Below are 18,823 nucleotides of genomic sequence, written 5' to 3' on the forward strand. Positions count from 1 at the left end.
AAGAAAAACTCAGGCTGGGGATTTAGCGCAGCTGCGTAAGTGTCTGTCTGGCAAGCATGAAGTTGTGAGTTCAATCCTCTGTGCCTGCCCCCAAAAAGGAAAGAGTCTGACTGGCTCAGCCCTGCCCCAGGCCAAGCAAGGGAGCAGGTCTAAGTGTGCATGGTCCCCAGGGCCATGCTGCTGGGGTTTTCTGGAAGGTTCCAGAGGGCCTGCAGGTTGGCTGCCATCGTAAAAAGGGTGCACAATAGAGAAAAAGCAAGAGAGGGTGTTTTCAGAGGGGAAACACAGTTATTAGCATCGTTGGACTCTGCCAAGAGAACAAGCAGGGCCAAGTGAAACTCACAGAACACTTAAAAAATGAAAATAAGAAAAGGCTGTTAATGTTTTTTATATTTTCTTATAACCCAGAAATAGTTGGGTCCATAGTTTACATGAAGTTTATTCATTTGTTTGTTTGAGAGGCTGCCTTTGAAATTGTTATCCTCCTGCCTCCACAATTTTGGGGTTGTAGGTGCATGCATGCTTCCACACCTGGCTGTGTGTGTCTGTGTGTGTGTGTGTGTGTGTGTGTGTGTGTGTGTTTTAAAGAATAAACAAAGCCAAACAATAAAATGAAACCAAGCAATGAGAATGATCTTGGATTTCAGAAACAAGACAGCAGGAAATCAATAATAGTTACTATATTGCACATTATTATCCTTTAAATACATGTTATCCAGACACAGGCATGCAAAGCTAATCAAACAGTATAAGCCCTAAGTTGTTTCTTTACTTCAGTTGCTCTCATTTCAGAAATGTCAGGTGTGTGACTTCTAGTTTATTTTATGTCTGTGTCTCCTGGATTGCTCTGGGTGGCTGGAAGTCTGAGATTGTACTTTGCTGCTTCCTCCTGACATCTTCCTGCATTCCTCTGAATCAGCAGGTTGTTTGGTCCAGGACACCTCCTACAATGGCTGCCCCTCCTGGGATGGAGGGGACTGGGCTGGGCACCTGGGGCCCTCAGATCTGAGGTGCCCAGGGTGACAGGCACAGGGCAACAGAGAGGTGCGGGGTGGTGGCTCACCAGTGCTCCCCTGGAGTGGTCTCCTCTCCTCCAGGCTCATGGCAGCTGGCTTACTGGGGTGGAGGGAGTAGAGGGGTGGGGGAATGGCCTTTTCTCTGGGCCACTGCAGGGGCAGGCTCACCTGGGCGTGGCTTCTTTTACTCTGGCTTTGGCAGTGCCCTGGTTTTCTTATTTTTTGCTGGATTCCTGGATTATCTCTCTGCATGGGCTTTGTCTCACTTTAGATCTTTCCTAGGTCCAGGGCACCCACCTCCCTCTTCCTCATGTTGCCGTATTCCAGGGTCTGGACACCAAATCTTGGAGGAACTCTTTCTCTGCTGCTCACCACTCCACCATCTTCCTAAAAGTCTGTTTCCTGAGACTGGGTCTCCCTGTGTAGCTCAGACTGGCCCCAAACTTTCAGCCATCTTCCTGTCTCATCTCCTGAGTGGTGGGATTAAAGGCATGTACCACTTATGCTGACCCACATCTGGCCATTTAAAAAAATTTAGTAGTATGTGTGATGTTTAATTGTATTTGTCAATTTGGCTAAGACACCCACAGCTCCTATTCTAGATGATTCTGTGAAGATGCTTTTGGATGAGATTAGCGTTGAACTCCGTGGACTTTGACTGAAGCAGAGTGTCCACAATGTGGTAGGCTTTAGCCCATTGCTTGGAAGCCTTTGGAAAAGGAACCTCTTCCAAGGAAAAAAGAATTTTGCCAGCAGATAGCGCCAGACTCGTCCCTGGGCCTCTGGCCGGTCAGCCTCCCCACACCTGCGTACTTCATAGCTGTGGCCTCTGCAGCTGCAGTCAGCTCCTTAAAATCCCCTCCATCGTCCCTCCTTGCTGCCGCCCTCTTTCTCTCATAATTCTTTTGCTTGTTTTTCTGGAGAATCCGGACTAGCACATTATATCATAAAGTTTCCCTCTGGTGAAAATTCTTGGAAGACTTTTTTTGTTTGTTTTGGGACAGGGTGTCGCTAGCCTGGAACTCATGAATCCTCCTGCTTCATTCAGCCTGCAGAGTGCTGTGATTACAGGCGTGCACCCCCACACCCCGCTGAACACATTCTTTTTTTTTTTTTTTTTTTTGTCTTTTTCATTTTTATCGGTATCGGGGATCGAACTCACCGCCTGCTTGCAAGGCAGGTGCTTATGCCGCTGAGCTAAACCCCCAGCCCCTGAACACATTCTTAGTGAATGAAACGTTGTCCTCTTTCTGTTTTTCTATCATAGAATCATGACTACTGTAATATTTTGTTCCCGTTGATAGGTGAGGAAGCTGAGGTACAGAGTCACAGTCCGTGGTTTAATACCTGAGATGCTGGCACCTCTGGGGAGCCTGTGTGGCTGACGTCCCCCCAGCCCCTGGCCTCTGGAGTGGAGTATTCTCTTGGAGAGGCTGTCCCCTGGGGTGGGGCGCAGTAGAGGTGATGCGGTTTCCTCAGTGAGAGGTCAGTGTGGGAGCCGAGGGGACTGTGCGGGGAGCCCCTCTGGGAAGAGGAGAACTGGGGCGCTGTGCGGAGGGATGGGGCTGTGACTCTGGGGCAGCTCCTTTCTCCTCCTGCTGACTCGTTTTCTTTCTTTCTTTCTTTCTTCTTTCTTTCTTTCTTTGGGGGGTGGTGGTCCGGGGATTGAACATACGACTTTGCACTTGCTAAGCAGGTGCTTACTCCCCTGAGCTAAGCCTGGCCTGTTCTCTGACTGATTTTCTTTCTTGGGTTCTCTGAGATACTCCATTCTGAGCTCTTTCTCTCTCCTTGCAGTGATTCGATTTTATCATTTACATGTTTAGGGTTCCAGTAAATCCGTGTAGTAAGTGGTAAGGGCCAGGGTTTTACAGCTCTCACCCACATGTTTTTAGCTGTTTTGTTATCACTAGCAAGTATTCGTTTATTCATTATTGTGTTGAATAAGTAGTTTTTTGACAAACTTTTTTCTTCTCCAAGAAGATGATAACTTTGTGTATGTGAATCCTCAGCCACATTTCTGTGCTCTTAGAATACAGTTCTAGGAGACGGGCTGCAGGGTCAGTGGATGTGAATATCTGGATAGAACTCTTTCACAGCTTGACAAATGCTTTCCACATGGCTTATATTGATTTTCATTCCATTAGCAGAGGATGAGGCCAAGAAATCCGACCTTTAAGGTGTCATCGCTGCCAGCGGCAGCCTACGAGTATTGTATGCTGGCTGTCAAATGAAATGAAAAGAGAAAGAATTGTCCTCATGTCTGCCTTTGTCCCATGTTTAAGTTAGTCCGAAAAATGTGAATCCTATTAAAGGGCAAGGTGGTAGCCCAGTGGCAGAGCACTTGGCAAGCGTGCAGGAGGCTCTGGCTTCATTCTTCATACCCACAAAACTCCCTGAAGATAGTTTCTGTGGCTGCTCTCATGCCAGGTCATTTTATAGACCAACATCAATGACTATGAGTAGAAATTCCATAATATATAGAATAATTCTGACTATTGCTGATAAATACATCAGGAAAGTGTATCAGGAAAAACAAAGTTTCGTAGAATAATGATTGAATTTTTCTTTATTTCTTTTTTCCCTGTATTTTTATGCTATAGAAAAGGTTGTTTTTCTGTTATCAGAGATACGCAATGAGATTAAATAGTGGCACGAGAGTCAGAGCATCTAAGGGCGCCATGTAAGCTGTTTGGGGTTTGGTAAGCTTTTACGTATTTGAAGGTAATAGAAGGACTTGTAAATTTTTAGTTTCATCCTTTTTGACAAAATCTAAGGGTCTGATTTTAGTAACATTCTTATTAGAGGCAGATCTGGGATGTAGCTCTGTTCAAAAGTACTTGACTACCATGGAATGAATCTTTGGTACTAGAAAAAGAAATGGTGTTGAGCATTTTGAGAAAAGGTCTTGCTGTGTAGCCCACTTACGATCCTCCTGCCTCAGCTTCCCAGGTGGTACAATTATAAGTATGTGCTATGGCAGCATAGAGAATTTGTTCCTCAGAATTGGATTTAGAGTGCTCAGCTGTCCAGGTCCTCAACCCCTACAGCAGACTGTGGCACCATCCATGAGGCACTGGTTTTAGGTGCATGCAGACTATAAGAGCTGCAGGTTGGGAGGAGAAGAAGCTAAGGCTCCCTGCTAGTCAGCGCCTTGTGCAGGCTCCTAGGAGGACATCCAGACACCTGCCTTTTCCCATGGGTCAGCACCATTCATGGACGTGGGAGAAGCCAACAAGAAACCAAGCCCTCCCTGCCAGTTGGCACCAGGCATGGGCCAATGCGAGGATATCCAGACACCAGGCCTTTCCGGCGCGTGGGCTGGGAGACAAGAAGAGCCAAGGTCTGTCCCACCACATTCCCCCACTTCCCGTAAGCCACTGTTGGTCTGGAGAAACACAGGCTGTGATGATGGCTACTGAGGAAAAATATAACTTAATGCTTGTAGCGTTTAGTGTTTCACTGACATTGCAGGCCTAAAGCTGTAATCTGATCATCTATTCATGATAACAATACACAATGCAGCATCAATGGGGGATCATCTTCTGAAGGTGGAAGTCACCTTTTATTCTGTTTTATGTTGTTTGATTTTATTATATCAATGGCATGGGCAGCTGTTTCAAAGATAACAAGATATAGTACCCATTTTGGATTTATTATTATCTTGCTTTGACGTCCTGTATTACTTAAATTGTTTTGTTTTAACTGGCTTTATTCTGTTTTATTTTGCTTGTTTTATTCTCTTTAAAATAAAAATTACCAAAAAAAAGTTGTGGTATCAAAAAGGCTCCTATGCAGATTTCAGAAGAAGGCCTGGGAGTCAGGCAGTGCACCCCTGAGAGGGCAGTATATAAAGTTGTGAATATAAAACCAAAGGTATGGTGGAGCCCCCACAAGTTTGGAAAAGCTAGGAATGTGGGTGCTTTGAGGAAACCTGCAAGGAGGGAGCAAAGCGTGCCTAAGAGAGAAGCTGTGGGAGCAACAGCCACCAGAAGGGCCATAGGGTGGTGCCGTGCAAGCCCTTTGGAGCTCACAGCTTGCCACAGTTTGTCTTGGGTGCTACACGTGCAACTAGAGGACTTAATATTTGTCCTGCTGGATTTTGGTCTTGCTTTGGTTCCAATCCTTTGTATCCCCATTTTGTAACTTTTAGAATGGAAATATCTACTTTGTGCCATTGAATGTTGTGTTTAGCGTTTCATTTGTGCAGGAGCTCACAGCTAAGAGTTTGCCTTAAATCTCAGAGACCTTAGACTTAGACTTCTCAGCATTGCTTAACCTGTTATGACTCTGGCAGCTCTTAGAGATGGACTAAATGCCTTTTTCATAAAGAAATGTACATGAGTCATGGTTTGTGTCTAGATACCCCTCTGCCCAAAGCATCACATGGTCATAGGGAGGGCTTTTCGAGGGGTGGCTGAATCTAGAGTTTGTGACTGGTTCATTTTCTGATGCTGGATTGGGGTGTGAGTGGTACGTCTGCCCCATGGCAGGTAGCCTGCACACAATAGGAGGTAGGGAAAGAGGCTCGCTCTCCTTTTTCTCTTGTGGCTTTTGCTGTGCTCTGCGGGCATGAACGGCTGCCCCCCAGCTTTGTGCCATCCTGCCTTGGAGCCAGCTGATATGGACTGAAAATTCTACAAATTCAGTTAAATAAAGCTTTCCCTCTTTAAAAAAAAAAGTATATTCTGTCACTCAGTTTCTCTGTCCCTCCCCTTTTATCCCTCCACTTCCGTTTTATTGAGACAAGCTCTTACTATGTTCCTTTCTTTTGATATCTGCCTAGAATTGAACTTTAACTTTTAAAAAGCTAGCCAGATTAGTGATCAGAAATAAATTGGTTGACTAGAGAGGACTAGAAAAAAATAAAGGGAAATAGAGGAGCACAGAAAATACGTATCAAACATAAGAGAAAGGGTGGTACAGTGCTATGGCTGAGTGCAAAAGGGGACAAGATCGTCCCTCTGAGGTCTGCCTAGCTCTGACTTTTTGAAAAAGAGACTAGAGCCCTTCAAGAATTACTACATTTGCCAGGAATGGTGGCACATACCTCTAATCCCAGTATTCTGGAAGACTGAGGCAGAAAGATTGCAAGCTTGAGCCTAGGCTGAGCAATTTAGCAACTGAGTAAGCCTGTATCTCAAAATTTAAAAGAGGAGAAGGGTCTGGGGGTGTAACTCAGTGCAAAGGACCTGGATTCTATCCCCAGTACTAGGGGGGAAAAAAGAATGGCTAAACTTTCCACCATGGAAAAGATAGATTTTTGAGCTAATGTTGAGGTGCTTTTTGTGTTTTGCGGTTTATTTTGCTTAATCAGCAGTGCCCCACTTGCCATCCCATTCAGTAAGACAAAATCACAAGAGCACCTGTCACCCAGAATCAGTTTGCTTTCAACTAGGTTAAGAGATTAAATAAAAATCTCATACTCCACACTGGAGTTTTCTGGGCCCTTGTGAAAGGCAGACTGAGTTACCCATGAGGACAGAGACTTGAAGAAACCGATACTCCATAGGTAACGTGGAACCATTGACATGCGGAGTTGCTGGCTGGCGGTCTGCATTTGCTGTTTCCGTTACTTCTCTGCTTGTAGAGGAGGAGGAGTTGGAGGGTCCTGTTCTCATTGGTCAGCTGAGGCTGCGTCCTGCCTGTCAGGAGCTGGACCCTGCAAGCCTATTCTTTCTTTCTCCCAGACACTGCAATATCTCAAAGGGAATTTCTTCATAGGGAATTTGTACCTGTCCATGATGTATTTTGCTTCTTTTTTTCCCATCCCCTGCCCTGCCTTCAATCCATGCTTCTTCCTGGTTCCTCCTCTCTCATCTCATGGGCCAGTAAGGGATTTTCTCATTTCCCTTAAAGTTATGGTCATTTGCAGTTTCATGACCAAAGCCAATCCCGGCTCGGCATTCTGCAGTCTACCCAATCTCTGAGGTATTCACCACAGCTGTCTGTCTGTCCCTTAATGAGTCAGTTTGCTAGTGAGGATACCCTTCATACTGCAGAACAGCAAACCCACCTTTTAGAACTAGCTCTGTAGGCCAGACCCTCAGATTCTGTCCAGAGAAAGCCCTGGCCAAGTCTGGAGTTTTCTATACACTTGGCCCTCTGAGCTCTGACTTCAGGAAAAACTGGGCATGGTGAGAGCAGATAGTGCCAGAGGCCCCCTTGAAGACTGGAATTTGTGATAAATCTGTCATACCAGAGTATGATTTTCTCTAATGTTGAGACTTCACATCACTCAGGAGTGGCTCCAGAGATCAGGGCAGGTTAGGACTCCCTCCCAGCTGCTCCTCTTCCCCTGGTCACCCCACTGCTTCCTCTGAAGGTTTCTGTATGCAAAGCTGCTGGGCCTGTTGGTGGCTCTCGGGAGCACTGACAGCACACACTGGCAGCAAACGCAGAACATCCTGCCTGCCAGGGTGCCCGCCAGGCTGCCCGTGCTCCAGGAGACCTGCAGCTGAGGCCGGGCTTGCCTCCTTCCCCAGCCCTCCTGGGCCCCACTGGACTAGAAAGGGAGATCATTGGGACACAACATTGGGATCAGGAGGAAGGGAGCTCAGTGATAACAGTGAAAGACCAAAGCAGTGACTCCTCTTCGTGTAGTTGTGGGGAGGACCATGGGGACATAGATTTGTTTTCCAGAAGCACAGTATGGAGAAGGAGGAAGCCTCAGGCAGCAGAGGTAATGCTGCCTCTGGGAGTGGGACTTGCTTTCTGAGGGCACAGATTTCTCAGCCTTAGAAAGCTGTAGGATGGGGAGCAGGTCCCATGCTAGCCCTTGTGCTCTGAAGAGGAAGGAGCTAAATGCTCTAGTCCAAAGGAAATCAAGGCCAGAGAGAAGGAAATTCAGCCAGATGATTCCCCCCCCCCCCCCACCAATCCTTCCTTCATCCAGAGCCCCAGCCGGAGGAAGGGGAGAGTGGGGCTGGTGGAGGAAGCAGGAGCCTCAAATCTCTGCCTCCTCCGCTGACCTGGTGGCGGCTCCCATTTAGAGAAGGGCTTGTCCTATTCCCCACAAGGTCATCCAGCAAGGTGGCTCTAGAAAAGAGCCTCATGTTCTGCCCTCAGGCACCTGACTCAGCGGTTTGAGCTGCTCTAGGCCCAGCTCAGGGACAACTTGCACTGCAGCCAGAGTGGACTCTTACCAGGGATTGAGGAAGGCTCTGGAGGCCTGGGAGGCATCTTTCTCTGCAGCTCTGCACCTTTTCAGCAGTTCTGTCCAGCAGGCCCTAAGCACTGGGCCAACCCAGGACAGTGTCAGATGGTAGCCAAAGGAGGAGGCTGTGTCCTGCAGCGCCCACTTTGACCCAAACCTGTCCACTTACCCTGTCCCTACCACAGTGGGCTGTGGTAACAACTTGGACGGCTCCCGCCTGATCCCACATTCTGTGTAGCTGCCCAGCCAGGGTGAGGGGAGCCCCCTCTGCGCCTGGCCACGGATGATAGACTTGCTCTCCTCCAGCACCAGCTGATTAGCTAGGCTGCGCCGGAAGTAGGCAGCCGCGATCTCTGATTCCCCAGTCAGGTCAGGATTTCCTAGGGTCACAGTGGCCTGGCAGTCATCTGTCTGCCCATGGTCGCCGTCTAAGGGCCATGTCAGAAACTTGGCCTGCCTGCTGCTTCTGGGAGACAGCCTTAGCTCAGAGTGGCTGTGCCAGCAGAAGAGGCCTGTACCCCTACCTCAGTGGGGCTGAGCTGCCAGCCTGTGTAGGTAGCATGGAGGTGAGCGCCCAGCAGGCCCAGGGCACTTGTGTGACAGCGTGAGACATCTGGAAGTGGCTGCTCAGACCTCACTGACAGTGGACTTTGCTCCTCCGTCTGTGCTGGGAATCCATCTTGGCACATCTGTGCGGCGCAGCTCACCAAAACTCCCAGGATGGAGCCGCAGAAGTGGGCTAGTGTGCTCCCCATTTCAGTCCAGAGGACGGGGAGGGTCCGGGGCTCGTCGGCTGAGACCATCCTCCTGCCCCTTCCTTCCCCTCCAGCCAGCCACCATAGTGAGGACAGCCGTCTTGAGTGGTGCAACGTGCAGGTTTTGTTTGGTTTTTGTGGGGTGTTTTGCTACTGGGAATGGAGCTCAGGATGCTGCCTTGTCAGGCAGGCACTTAGGCGAGTGAGTTGTATCCCTCTCCTCGACATGCAGCTCCTAAGCCCGGTGAATGGGTAAGTCTCCAGTGCCCTCAGTAGTAGGTAACAAATAAGAAAGGGCAAGACCTCCAGTAACTCCTAAGAACAGAATCCTTGTTATACTAATGTGTACCGAACAAGAAGGGGAAGGTACACTCTTGTGTGGGAAACAGGAAAAAATAGAGGGCAAAAACAAACTGAAGAGCGTGATGCCGTGGTGTCAGGGTATTTGGTTTCAGGAAGAAAGCGGCCAGGTCGGGTCAAAATCACAAGCTGGTTACTGACCCTTTACTGCGCCTGCGATCTTACCTGGCTCTTTTCTCTCAGCTCCCCTTGCCTGAGCGCGTGGCTTCCATGCTATTGAGAACCCACAGCCCTGTCGCCCCTCCTCTGCCTCTGCCTGGGGACATGAGCTGGGCTGGCGCCCTGGTACCAAGCATCAGCACTCTCACGCTTTGTGCTCTGCTCTCACTACACTACCAACCCTTCGGGTCACCATTTGGAATCTTAGTGGGAATGAGTGGAGGCCGAAGACAGGGAGGGGAGGCGCGGCTGCGCCACCCTCTGCAGTCTCCGATGTGCTGCAGAGGGCAGGGCGTGGGCTGACCCTGTGCTGCCTGGGAGCGCACCCGTGAGAGTCTGGGAAGTGACGGAGCCAGCTCTCCCCACAAGGAGGACTGCAGAAGCATGACATGCTTTTGTTGAAAAGCAAGTGTTTCTTTAACGTAGACTGTGGGAGTAAGCACATGCCGGGTCTGTCTGCCTTTCTGTCTAACGGAGCTTTGCTTTCCCCGCAGTACCCTCTGGTGTACGGCCTGGTGCTCATCCCCTGCTGGAGCTCGCTGGTGTGCCTGAGCAGGATGTACATGGGCATGCACTCCCTGCTGGTAAGGAACGCATCCTCTCCTGCTTTTTCGACAGATGTGTATGAACCCTAAACGAGAAGATAGAGCTGTTGTACGTCTTGTACCCTTTACATTTATGTTTTGTAAAAACACCAACATAATGGCTGGTGAAGCGGTGAGGTCATAATTGTGTACCATTTCCAGCCGCACAGTAGCCAAGCACTGTGCCCAGCGTAGCGTGTATTCCTCTCCCAGTTCCCGTTTTATTTTCCTTTAGAATCTCTTCTGTGCCTTTCCTGTCACTGAGGCCAAACCAACAACTGCACAGAAGCCCAGGAGAGCTCTAAGTATTAGCCACAACATAGTGACTACAAGCTACATGAACTTAGACTGCCTGGTAGCCTTTCGGTTATGTAGGGAAACTCCCCCCCACCCCATCCCATTGGTGCCGTTTAGGACTCACAGGACATATTTTGAGAATGGAATTCAGTTTCAAAAGCAGTGACAAGGACCCTGCTCTCTGGACCCCCTCTCCTCCCTTCCCACCCTTCCTCCCTTATCCCGATTCCCCCCTGTCCTTGTGGCCTGCCCAGCACTCTGAGAGGCAAAGAGAGTCATCTGGGCAACTTAGTGAGAACCTGTCTCAGAATAAAAAATAGAGAGAAAGGGCTGAGGCTATAGATCAGTGCAAAGGCCTTGACTGCGGTCAGTCCCTAGTGTCACACTCAGAAAGTACTTTTAAAGATGAAAACTTCAACACCTTCTTAATTATGTTTTTGCAGTCAGGAGCATTTATGACATCAGTGACTTTGTTGTCAGAGATCCTGTTGGTATCTCTGGTGCACTAACACTAGCAGCAGAACACCTGAAACGTGTATGGTTCAGTGAAAACCCACTAGAAGACTGATGGCCTGAATTCCAGTCTTAGCAAATCACCAGCCCCTCTAGGTCTGTTTTCAGGTTAGGAGAAATAAATAGGCAATAAGTCTAGATGCAATACACAGTGACTAATCAATTTTTGCCATTTGATACCATCTATAAATTTGAGGATAATCCTGAATATTCCAGTCAAAGTCACAATTAGTTGGTAACAACTTTTAGCATTTAAGACTTATTTATAATAATAAGTACCTACCTAGTGGCATCACACACCTGTAATCTAAGCTGCTTTGGAGGCTGAGGCAGGAGGATCATGAGTGCTGGGCTGGCTTGGGAGCCTGGGCCACAACAAAGTCGTGTCTCGGCCCCTAACAGTGTGTGTGCTAAGGGCTGGTGTCAACACAGCTTAGTGAAAAGGACCCTACCACCCACACAAGGCTTGGTGATGACTGACCACTTACAATCCAGTTATTTAAATACAGGATGACCAGCCATTGCATATTTTTTCATTAATTTTTATAAGAAAAAGTAACAAGAAATATAAAAACTACAATTTTATCAAAATGTATTCAATAGAAGACTCAACTGCTAAAATGACCCTGCCTGAGTGATGCTCAGGTGGCCAATCTGTAAACAAGTATGCTGCCTGAGTGACACTTGGGGTATTGTTGAATGGTTAAGTGTGGCAATAATTGTAAAGTATTGGAATAATGCACTTAGTACAAAAGTATTATTTTTTTTGAGACAAGGTTTACTATGCAGTTTATGCTGGCCTTGAACTCACTATGTAGCCCAGGTTGGTCTTGAATGTACAGAAATCCTCCTGTCTCAGCCTCCTGAGTGCTGGGATTATAAGCATGCAGTACCATTTCAGGCTAGGAAGTATTACGACTGAAAAAACTTTTAGGCCAGGTTTAAGAAATTATGTATCATCTGTTTTTCTTACAGCACTTGTCAAGATGTAATTATACAGTCAGTGTGGTCCAGAGAATCACTTTAATTGTCTTAATTTAGCTAACATTTATTCCCTGTTTATTATATGCCTTGCACTGATGGCATACCTATAATTAAGATGCGGTTTTTGCTTTTGAGAAGTCACTGTCTGGATATGTAATATAAATATGTAATGTAATTTTGCTCTGGGAATGCACATTAGATTAATTGGGGAGATATTAAACAACGCCACCCCCACCTCCACCCCACCACACACACATTTTCTGTTCAGTTAGATCAGAATCTCTGGAGATGGCCTCAGGCGTCAGTGTTTTTGTAATGGTCTCCCAGGTGTATTTAACCTGCAACGAGGTGGTAAACTTGCAGTTCTCTGGGAGAAGTAGAGAAGCAAGGAATGGAAGACTGTTAGAGGTATGTGGAGGACACGCTTGGCCTTCCAAGGAGAAAGCTCCTTTCTGTGTGCTGGGTGTTGGACCCATGGCTTCTCTCGTGCTGTGCAAACATTCTCCCACAGAGCTGTGCTCAGCCTGTCTTGGTTACTTTCTCTTAGTGCTGACACAAATACCCAGTGCCAGAAATGCAGGAAGGAAAGGTTTATTTAGCTCACAGGTTGTGGAGGTTCGGTCCATAATCAGCGGGCTCCAAGGCCGGGTGGCATGGCACCAGGGCAACGCTTCACGGTGGCAGAAGACAGCCCCACGCTGCGTCACTTGGTTAAACTTCTAAAATGAATCAGTCCTAACACAGCCCCAAGAAGGTTCCTTACAGTGGAAAGAAGGCAACTGAGCAGAATCCCATAGAATGTTTTACAGCTTACCAAAATATGAAGCTCAGTGACATCAGAAGCCAGAAATGAAATGGTTATGTATAAGAAGTTTGAATGCACAAATGGCATGTGTTGCTATAGTTGGTAGCTTCTTAAACATGCTGTTAACTAATTATATATTTTCCTGTGCATATTCTAAAGAGACTATATAAAAAGAACACTATAGTCCAGGCATGATGGTGCATGCTTGTAATCCCAGTACTCAGGAGGCTGAGGCAGGAGGATCTCTGTGAATTTGAGGCCAGCCTGAGCTACAAAGTGAGTTCAAGGCCCACATAGTGAAACCCTCTCTGAAAAAGAAAAAAAAAAAATGCCTTAAAAGAGAACACTGTAAACTTTTAAATAACTTTGTTTCATATTGTAGAATAAGCGGATATCCACAAAACATTTGTTTTACATAGAAACCAATTTTGTAAATATTCTTATTTACTTTGAGGGGCTGGGAGTTGAATCCATTTCTTATGTTTACAGTGATACAGCAAGACATTCATTTATGAGTCATTTGGTAGATTCTCTTAAAATAGTTAAAGCTACTTCCTTTGAAAGGTTGGCTTATATATTCATTCAGTCAGCAGATACCTCCCTCAGTAGTTGCTGTTGCTAATCTGTCAGAGAAAGTGGTTAAGCAGAGCAGAAGTCACTTTTCCCAATTTTTGTTAGTTTATTCTGCGGGGTTCTGAGTTGGAGTTGAGTGTAATTTAGGACAGTGGTTTCAAGCACTGTTGACTTGGCTTCTCCATGGCAGGGTTTTGTTGAGTTGTAGCACTTTGGCATAATTGTGGAAGGTATTCATTTACTCACATTTATTCAGTGGAAGCCACCTGTTCTCTCTTGGGTGGGGGGGGCCCTCACGCTGCAGGGTGCAGTGTGTTCCCAGTCTTACTTGGCCCAAACCTGATCTGTAGAACCTGTTTCCTTTCCCTCCCATTAATAAAATTTTGCTACCATTTGTGCTTGTCTTGACCAATTCTCAAGGCCAGCCTGAACTGTCACAAAATCCTGTCTCAAAAAAGCCTAAATAAATAAGTAAATAAGTAGGGGTAAGGGCTGTAGCTCAGTGGGAAACTCTGGGAGTCTAACCCCGGCACAACAAACAAGCAAGCTAATTTACTCAGTTAAAAGGACTGGTCTTTAGATTGTTTGGGTTTTTTGAGTCAGGGTCTCACTATGTCACCCAGACTGGTCTTTAACTCCCAGCATCCCCCTGCCTCAGCCTCCCACGTGGTGGGATTACAGGTATGTGCCACCGTGCCCAGCTGGTCAGCATTATTTTAGAATGTGTAACTGTGTCAGGGTATGTCTGATTTGGGGTGCTTGTGTAATGCTAGGCACAACTACCCCAGTTTTGACACTGCAGAATGTCTAGACCAGCAAGGAAGACCAATAATTCCTAAAACAGGTACCAGTTATTATAAGCTTTTTTCTATATGTAACACTTCAAAAAAATTGATGAAAATAAAACATATGAAAGAGCTAAGATTATAATTTAAGAGTTAAAAAAAACAGAACAAACGCTTCCTCTTCTTCCGGGTGTGGCAGCTTGTGCTGTAGCCCCAGCCGCTAAGGTTCCTGCAACAGGAAGATTGCGCCAGCCACGGGTTCAGAGCCAGCCTGGGCCGCATCATGAGACCTCGGCTCCAAACAAAACAGAGTAGTGAAAGGAGGAAGAGGTGGACCAAAATGTAGAATTTGGTCAGAAAAGATACACGTACACAGTAGAGAAACGTGTGCCGTGTAAGGGGAGAAAGACAAGGGATAAGCAGTATTATGAATTACAATAAAAATATTAAAAGCCACGCCAGGGATTTAAAGAGCACTGTGATTAGAAAATTGTACTAATACGCTTATGCCAATAAATTTTAAAGCTTAGATGAGAAGAGCTTATTATAAATAATGACTAAAGAAAAACTGACCCAAGATGAAACAAATCTTTAAAAGAAATAGAACCAGTGACTAAAACCCACCCACAGGATAGACTGGAAGGGGACACGGGGCACACTGGGGTGCTGAAGTGCCCAAGCTGGGCTCAGACTTCGGCCCTCCCGACCTGCCCCCTGAGTGCAGGGATGACAGGTGTGCTGTCTGGCTTCCCCAGTGCTGAAGGTCACACCTCGGGCCTCATGCACACAGAGAGAGCAAGTAGTAGCCTGGGCCACATCTAGCCCATCACTTTTACACCTGTCAGTTTTTTCTATTACATGGACTAATGCTGCCTGAATAATGTTATCAGAAGAAACAATGAAATGTCATTGTTCTGGGGAATTGAACTCACGACCTCGCGCTTGCCAGGCTGGTGCTGCTAAGCTAAATCCCCGCCCCGAAATACCGTTGTTCTGTTGCTGCCTTTTTCAATGAACGTTTTATTGCCTGCCAAAATACCACTCATTAGTCACGTTAGTGTTGTGCTTTTTTTGACACAGTGGCTTGCTGTGTAGTTCAGAGTGGCCTTGAACTCACTGTGTAGCCCAGGCTGCCCTAGAACCCGCACAGATCCTCTTGCTTTAGCCTCCTGGGTGCGGGGAGTTACACGTGGGCGCCGCCCCACCTGACTCACTTTAGTTTTGTAACACAGGCTATTGTTTGTGTGTGGGCAGCTCTTAGATCCTGTGTATCAGCCTGCTGGTTCCCCTCACTCCTCCTCCTCCTTCCCCCATCCCTGCTCCCTCCTCTGCTTCCTCTTCTTTTTGTTTTTGAGACAGTCTTGCTAAGTTGTGCACACTGGCCTCTGATTTGCAGTGATCTTCCTGCCTCAGCCTCCTGAGAACACCTGGCCTCATCCAAACCCTGCAGATAGATTTTTCACTCAAGAGATCTCAGTTCCATGAGACCCGCTCTCCTGAACAGCAGCACGGATTGGGGAGTGAATGCTCACAGACCGTGTCTTGTTATGGAAGCCCAGCATCACAGCCTCAGTTGTGTCCTGCAGATGCCCAGAGAGCCTGGCCAGGCCAGTTCCTTTCTGTCCCCATCACTGCCAGCCCCGACCACGAGGAGAGTGAATTCACACAGCTGGCGTGCACCTGTCATCCCAGAACTGGGAGCCCGAGGCAGTGGATTCACAAGCTGCAGCCCAGCCTGAGCAGCTCACAGAAAGGGGAACCTTTCAGTGATCCAAACCACCCGGTGCAGCATCCCAGCCAAAGGTTCACCACCGCCAGCTTAGTAATTAGTCAGGCCCGGCCTCAGAATAGGAAGAGGGGGGGATGGAGAGCTCCTTGGGAAGGTTCTGGGCTCAGTCCCGTGCTGCTGGGGCTGGACGGGGCACGCTACTGGGGTGTGCACTTTTGAAACAGTGTTTACGTGTAGCCCAGGCCAGTCACGAGCTTGTGTTCCTCCTGCTTCAGTAGCCTTAGGGGTACTGACAGTACAGATGTGTGGCACCTCCCTTGGCAGCTGCATACTAAATGATAACATTTTTACAAAGACAGAAGCAAAACCAGGTAATATATTACTCGGAGATGTGTGGTACAGAATTTTTTTTAACTTAAAAAAAAATATCAGTATATGTTTGCGGTGTAATGATTACACCTTTCCGGGCAGGCTGTCCATGTGTGTAGCACCCCTTCTTTTTGTCCCCTCCGGCTCTCATCCTCTCCCCACTGGAAGAAGCGGTTTCCAGTTTTTATTCCCTTACTGTTTTCACCCCTTCCCCTTCCTTCGCTCCTCTTCCTTCCGTGTCCTGCTCCCCTTCCCCTTTGCAAAAGATCTCCCTGCTTCTATGATCTAGCCTTTGTTTTGCTTCGTATTTACATTTTTGGATTCTCGTGTAAGGGAAGCCATGGATTTGAAACTTGTGTGCTGATTTACTTCGCTTACCGTCATGGTCTGGAGGTGCAGCCGGTAACCCACCGGTGCCAAAGTGTGTCCTCCTTTAGGGCAGAGTCGGCTCCTTGTGCCTCTTACCACGGTTCTTCATCCACTCATCTGCTGGTGGGCATGCAGGCTGTTTCCAGGATTTAGCTGTTACGGATTGTGCTGCTGTACACGTGGAAATGCATGTGTCACTGTAATGTGATGACTTTAACTCTTCTGAGAACATCCCTAGGTGGATAGCTGGGACACATGGAATTTCTATTTTTAGTGTTTAGAGAAATTGCAATGCTTATCTCCACAGTGGTTGTACATTCCTGGGCCTGGGAATTTAGCTCATGGCATAAGCACCTGCCTGGCAAGTGCAAGGTCATGAGTTCAATCCCCAGCACCTAAATAAGTAAATAAATAAATGGTACATGGTTGTTCACATCAACAATGGAGAAGGGTCTTCCCTCTCCCCCAACACCCTGTACTCTTGAGGTATTTGTTATTATATGATTTCTTGATGACAGCCATTCTTTCTGGAGGAAGATGTTATCTTAGTTGTTTTAATTTGCACTTCTTGAATGGCCAGTTTTGTTGAACATTTCTTCATATATTTCTTCACTATTTGTATTTCTGAGAAGTGTCTGTTCATTTTGGTTGCCTATTTTTTGATTAAGTCTTTTATTCTGAGGCGTCTAATTTCTGAGAAATAGCTGGCAAATATTTTTCCCATTCTGTAGGCTGTCTCTTTATTCTGTTTGTTGTTTTATTTTGCTGTGCAAAAGCTTTTTAACTTGATGTAATCCCATTTGTTGATTCTTGATATTGTTTCTTGTGCCTTTGAGATTCAGAAAATTCTTTCCTAGGTGTTTAAGAGTTTTACCTATTTCATCTTCCAGCACACGTTTCTGTCTTAACATTTAGATCTTTGTTCTGTTTTTGTTTAGGTTTACTGCATGATGAGATATATGGGTCCAGCCTCATCTTTGCATGCGGATGCTCATTTCCCCAGCAGGATTTATTAAGGAGGCGGTCTGTTGTTCAGTGTCTGTGTTTGGCTCCTTTGTCAAAGGTCAAATAGCTGAATGTGTCTGCGTTTTTTACTTCCTCTGTTCTTTCCACTGGACCACAGGTCTGTTTCTGCGAATCAAGCTCAAGCTCTTCTTTTACCTTTTTTTATTACTGTAATCTTGTAGTATAACTTCAGTGTGTGACTGCGATGCTTCCTGCGTTGCTGTTATCTTTTCTGAATTCATACGAGTTTTTGGATTGCTTTTTCGCTGCCCGTGAGGAATGCCGTTGGTATCTTAATTGGGATTGCACTAAATCTGTATGTCTGTTTTGGAAGTGCAATCATGTTGATTTTATTGGTTCTGCCTATCTGGGAGCAGGGGATATGTTTATTTTCTGATGTCTTCTTCAAACTCCTTTTTTAGAATGATGTTGTTTTCATTGTAGAGGTCTTTTACGTCCTTGGTTAGGTTAATTTCTAAATGTTTTAATTTTTTGTGATACTATTGTGAATGGTATTTTGCTGATTTATTTCTCAGTTACTTATTAGTGTATAAGGATGGTATTGACTTTTGTGTATGTATTTTGTGTCCTGCTAAACTTGTGAATTTGGTTATTAATTCTAGAGTCTTTCGGTGGCATATTTTGGGTGTTGTAGAGAGAGAGACTCATATCTGCAAATAATACTTTGTGACTCCTTCCTTTCCTTTTCTTTCTCTTGTCTGATTGCTCTGCCTAATGTTTCAGGTCTGTGTTAAAAAGGAGTGATGCTACTCTGGCGTGGTGGCGCATGCTTGTAATCCCAGCACTCGGGAGGCTGAGGCAGGAGATCGCTGTGAGTTTGTAACCAGCCTGGGCTACAAAATGAGCTCCAGGCCAGTTTGAACTGTAGAGTAAGATCCTGTCTTTTTTAAAAACACTAGGAGTGGGGGGAGGGGGGGGAGATACAGCTTAGCAGCATAAGAGCCTGCCTGGCAAGTGCAAGGTCCTGAGTTTGATTTTCCATAACAAATAAATAAATAAATAAATAAAATAAAAAAGAATGGGACTTATGAACATCCTGGTCTCTCTCTGATTTAAAGAGAAAAAGAGAAAGCTTTTAGGTTTTCCCTGTTAAATATGTTCATGGTGGTAGTTTTGTCATAAATCACTTTTATCAGATTGAGATAAAGTCCCTCTGTACATATTTTGAATAGAGTTTTTGTCATGAATGCATGTTGGATTTTGTCAAAGATTTTTTTATTTCGGCTGTTTTTGAGGCAGGGTCTTGCTATGCAGTTTAGGCTGGCCTTGGGCTCACTTGCAAGGAGTTTTCCTGCCTCAGCCTCCCATGTGCTGGGATTACAGGACTGTGCCACCATGCCCAG

At 46.4% G+C, this 18,823-nt stretch overlaps 1 protein-coding gene across 1 annotated transcript in view; it reads left to right on the top strand.

Annotated features, from left to right (window-relative positions):
- Window positions 1-18,823, top strand: part of Sgpp1 (sphingosine-1-phosphate phosphatase 1) — a 34,477-nt gene that overhangs the window by 10,339 nt on the left and 5,315 nt on the right. The window contains exon 2 of the mRNA XM_003472504.4: window positions 9,941-10,030. Within this exon, the coding sequence (XP_003472552.3) occupies window positions 9,941-10,030 (90 nt within the window). The remainder of the gene's footprint in view (window positions 1-9,940; window positions 10,031-18,823) is intronic.

This window comes from Cavia porcellus, unplaced genomic scaffold (genome assembly GCF_034190915.1).
Source record: "Cavia porcellus strain 051 isolate PalLab524CR breed Dunkin Hartley unplaced genomic scaffold, mCavPor4.1 scaffold_31, whole genome shotgun sequence".
NCBI classification, from domain to species: Eukaryota; Metazoa; Chordata; class Mammalia; order Rodentia; family Caviidae; genus Cavia; species Cavia porcellus.